The 5,000-nt window shown below is 43.0% G+C and overlaps 1 protein-coding gene across 1 annotated transcript in view; it reads left to right on the forward strand.

The window, feature by feature from the left end:
- Window positions 1–4,363, forward strand: part of Hsd17b2 (hydroxysteroid 17-beta dehydrogenase 2) — a 55,822-nt gene extending 51,459 nt beyond the window's left edge. Inside the window, exon 4 of the mRNA XM_036188861.1 lies at window positions 4,029–4,363. Coding sequence (XP_036044754.1) covers window positions 4,029–4,363 — 335 coding nt within the window. The remainder of the gene's footprint in view (window positions 1–4,028) is intronic.
- The last annotated feature ends 637 nt before the right edge of the window (window positions 4,364–5,000 follow it).

Below are 5,000 nucleotides of genomic sequence, written 5' to 3' on the forward strand. Positions count from 1 at the left end.
TAAAACAAAACATGAGCCATATAGACTGAGAAGGGGGATCAGGGTAATAGAAATGGGGGAGAAGATGATGTTTGTGGATGGGTTTCTACTCTAAACTCCCCAACAGGGAGGAGAATTGGGGGAAGTTGGTAGAGAAGAGTAGAACAAATCTGGACTGGAAGGGAGATAAGGGTGTTCTAGAGGGGAAAGCCAGCTGGGAGCCAGTGGGCCAAGAAGATGCCTCACCACACTTTTATTCTGTACATTTCTTTATTTTTATTTTTTTGTGCATGTATGTATGTGTGGGCGCCCACATGTTATGGCATGTGCATAGAGATCAGAGGACAACTTCTGGGAACTGGTTTTCTCCTCCCACCATGTGATTCTTGGAGATCAATCTCAGGTTGTCAGACTTGGTGCCAAGTGTCATTCCCTACTGAGCCAACTTGCTGTTCCTGAACTGGACTTTGACACCTGGCAGTAGAATCAAAGATTAGGTTATGCTCATGAGCCAAAGGAAAATTCCAGCATATCCACACAAGGCTCCCTGTGGAAAAAGGCGCAAGCTGGTGTGAAGTTACACTTTCAGGGACCCAGGGAAGTCTTGCTGCTGAGATTTCTGGGGACCTACTCTTAGCAGGCACAACACCACACATGCTTGGGGGAGTTGATCTTACTGTTTCCATGAAGAACTATATCATGGACATAGGGAAAGGTATGACACTCCGTTTAACAACTTAACACAAGTACTCATGTACTAAGATCAACAATGAAACCAGCGCCCAGAAGCCTCTTTACAACCCTTTCCATCTAAGCCTCTCCGTATTTCAAAAGGTACCCACCTCCTCATCCTACAATGGGTAGTGGTGAAGGATTGTTACACAGAGAAACACTGTCTCAAAAAACCCAAACTAAAAAGAAAGAAAGAAAGAAAGAAAGAAAGAAAGAAAGAAAGAAAGAAAGAAAGAAAGAAAGAAAGAAGGAAGGAAAGAAAGAAGGAAAGAAAGAAAGAAAGAAAAAGAAAGAAAGAAAGAAAGAAAGAAAGAAAGAAAGAAAGAAAGAAAGAAAGAAAGAAAAAGCTTTATATGCAATTGTTTTATTGGGAACTTCTTCTAGTTCTTTATTATTTACAGGGCAGACTTAATTGATGTTCTCCAGGTGAGGGCACCCCAAGGCAAGGTGGGTAATACATCCCAGTGCAGGCTCCTGGTACAATGTGATGATGAGGAGTTTGAGGACAGATCTCCAGTGCCTCTGTTTGGTCTTGTGTTTCATGCCAGGCTGTCAGCCGGCAATAGAAGGCAGGCTAGAGAACAACGCCATGTGTTTTCATCTAACTGAAGGTGGAGGCAAGGAAGGAACTTACAAAGAAATCGGTGTCGAGCTTCTAAAAAACAGACAAGGACACAGATTGTGTTTTTTTCCCCAATGTCCTACAATAAAAGTAGCCAAGGCATTTCATGATGGCTTTGTCACTGGCGCGGGATGCGGGGGCAGTTAGGAGCTCTAGACAGTGTATTCTCAAATGTGGTTAGTTCATGAATAGTGGGAGAGATGAATAGGTGAGGAAAGCCACTTGATGCCAAGTCTGATGACCTGAGTTCAAACCCCAGGACACACATGGTGGAAAAAGAGATCTGATTCTGAAAGTTGTCCTCTGGCTTTCACATAAGCACTTCGGGCCATCCCAGCCTGCTACCCAGCATTCAGATCGGCAGATATACATACATATATGTGTAATAATGAATATAACTTTTATAAGTCAATGAAGTGGAGAGAGAGACAGAGAAATTCTCTAGCTTTTGAGATCAGGGGTTAGAGAGAGGTGGCGGGGGTGGGGGACATACGTGCAAGCCAGGGTGTCTTAGAAGGCTACATCTCCAAATTAATTGTTGGGTGATTATTTCTCCAGCTGTAGTGCAGTGCCTTCATGAAGAGAAATGGGCCACTGGATGTTCGCTTATAGTCCCCCAGCATCACTGGACTTTGGGGTACAACACTTCATATAAGCACTCATACAGTGGCAAATAAAGGTGCATCCCACAGCCAGCCAACCAACCCTTGCATACATGCAGGACAGAGAATGGGGGCCATGGTGTTTTGGAGGGATAATCTGGTGGTAGCTATTCAAAGTTTAAAAATGCTCTTTTTTTTTTAAACTAACGATTTGCATTTTGGGGGGGACCCAGAGCCCACATACAGCAGGGTATATGCTACGAGTCTGTGGACTGCAGCATTGCAGTGATGAGCCCTAGCAAAGGCTGGCTGGCAAGGCTGTGATTGGAAAGTGGCTGGCTGAAAGCTGTTCAACACCAAGTTTATTGGCGCGCTTCAAACCACAGCTCAGATCTACAGCTTTTGACCAGGGAAGAGCAGAACACCACCTTTTTTGGTTCCTTCTGTGTGCATAAGCATATGAACGTGGAGGAAATGTTAGTTTCATCAAAGTACATTGATTTCAAAGATGCCCACATCCCCTTGGTACTCACATATGAAATAAGGAGACATTGTTTTTATGTTTTAAAGTAAATATATTTTATTTAATTTCATATAATAAGCAGACCTTGTCTGTATGTTAAAATATATTTCTATTTAATCATTTCATTTATATAATAAAATTCAAACATACTGAAATTATATTAAGACATATTTAATGTTTAAAATTACACACAGAAGGTATTTTAAGCTGCATACTAAATTTTCAATACAGAATTGGGTAATTTTTGTATTCTTAATAAGTTATATGTGCATGCTGTGTGTAGGATGTATTTACATATTTAGGCACACAGAACAGATCATATATCCAATGTTACATTGTAGACATTGTGTCCTACACACATAATTGCCATCAAAAGACATGTGCTAAAATGTTTGAGACAGTCATATCTGTAAGAGTTGCAAACAGAAAAAGAACACAAAGTTCCATTGAAATATATCAGGTCCACAAAGTTTTTCAATAGTTATGCAATGAAGAGCTATGCAACAAAGAGAGTGGCCATATCACATGTGCATGCATCACACACACACACACACACACACACACACACACACACACACACTGCTGAGTAAAAAGGCTAGCACCAAAGAGTAAGTGTTCAAAACAGGTAGAATGAGCCTATCCTGTTAGCAAGGACAGTGGCAGCTTGAGAAGGGGACTTCGGGGAGAGTGCTGCTCTGTTTTTGGACTAGTTGTTCATGACTTGGGCTATTCAGTTTGTGAACATTCATTCTAACCACCCAGTTTTATCCATTATTTTATGTGTACGTGTGTGTGCCTGAGTGTTTGTATGTGCACCCCATGTATGTAGGAGGAGGCCTGTGGAGGTCAGAAGAGGGTGCCAGATGCCCTAAATATAGAGTTCTAGGCAGCTGTGAGTCACCTGGTGTAGGTGCTGGGAACCAAACCAGGGTCATCTACAAAAGCAGCCGGTTCTCTTAAAGTCATTTCTCTAGCCTCATGTGTAGGTTTAGAAAGGCCCATCAGCAATGTCATGAAGCACACATTGTATGAGGAGTGTACAGAGCTGACTATCTGGTTTCACATGGCTCGTTGTGTGCTCTTCTCTGGAGAACACTCTGTGTCCCACCCTCAGCGCTCCTTAGTCACCTGGTTCTTTGTGTAGGGCTGAGGACCAGTGGGCTTTCCCCTCCACTCTGCCATGTCTCAATGGTCGGCCCTGAAAACACACATATGAGTAGCATTATACAGACTCAGAAGATTGTATGTAGGAATACACACACACACACACACACACACACACACACACACACACACACACACACACACACACACGTATATATGCCTGTAACAATGATTAATGTAAAAAAAAAAAAAAAACAGAGAAAGCAGGGGCATATGGGAGGACTTAGAGGGAGGCAAGGGAAAAGAGAAAGGATGTGATTATAATCTCAAAAAAAAAAAAAAAAGAAAAGAAAAGAACATTGACAACACCCATCTTTCCCAGCAGAGGCTAGTCCATAATCCCTGGCCTCCCCAGTTCATCCTGGCCTTCCCAGGATCTCACTCTTCCTCTCTTCTTGTGTTCCAGACATCACAGGCCCACCTGAAACTTGGGATAAGATGGAGAAGGAAATCCTGGACCACCTTTCCCAGGAGATACAGGATGACTATGGCCAGGACTATGTCCGTACACAGAAGAACTTACTCCCGATCATGAAAGACAGGTCCTGCTCAGACATCACCCCTGTGCTGCGGGACATCGAGCACGCCATTTCTGCCAGGAGCCCCTCTTCCTTGTATACCCCAGGGCGACTGACTTACTTGTGGATCTGCTTCTCCTCCTATTCCCCGACCAGCTTATTGGACTATATTTCACAAAAATTTTTTGTTCCAAAACAGATGCCGAAAGCTCTAAGGGGTTAGGAGATCAAGGCCCCAATGGGGTAGGAAATGTCATGTTCTTAGAATGAAAGGGAACCCTCTTATTAAACTCGTTTTCTACTTCAAATTCTCATTTTGAAATGTGTTGGTTCCTTTTGACATAGTGGCAAGAGGGCTGGAGATTAGCAGGGGGCACCATAGAGAGAGCTACTGAGACCTCATACCATTCAGAGGCTGGACATTCAGTTCTAGACCGCCTCAGGGCCGTGACTATACTGATAAACCAGGACCAGCACATATGAGAAGTGTGATTATACCACACTGAACTCCATTAAGTGTGCACTAGTGTTACGTCTCAACAAATCAATGGGATCTCCCCAAATAGATATAACTTCTTCCTCAAAGATGCTAACAACTACCTGAGTCCTTAGCAAATATAGCCTTTCTGGTACTGGCTAATTTTGCCATAACATTGATGGCTGCTTATCAGAGTGGTGGCTACTAAAGGTTGGGGTTGCTGTGGCAGCTTATTTTTATTTATTTTTACTTTGAGATGGGTCTCATGTATCCCATGCTTACTTCAAAAATCACTATGTATCCAAGAAGCCAAGTATGGCCTCGAACTTCTGATCTTCCTGCCTCTACATCCTTCATGCAGTCACCATGCCCTGCTTGAAAG

Source organism: Onychomys torridus, chromosome 5 (genome assembly GCF_903995425.1).
Source record: "Onychomys torridus chromosome 5, mOncTor1.1, whole genome shotgun sequence".
Taxonomy (NCBI): Eukaryota; Metazoa; Chordata; class Mammalia; order Rodentia; family Cricetidae; genus Onychomys; species Onychomys torridus.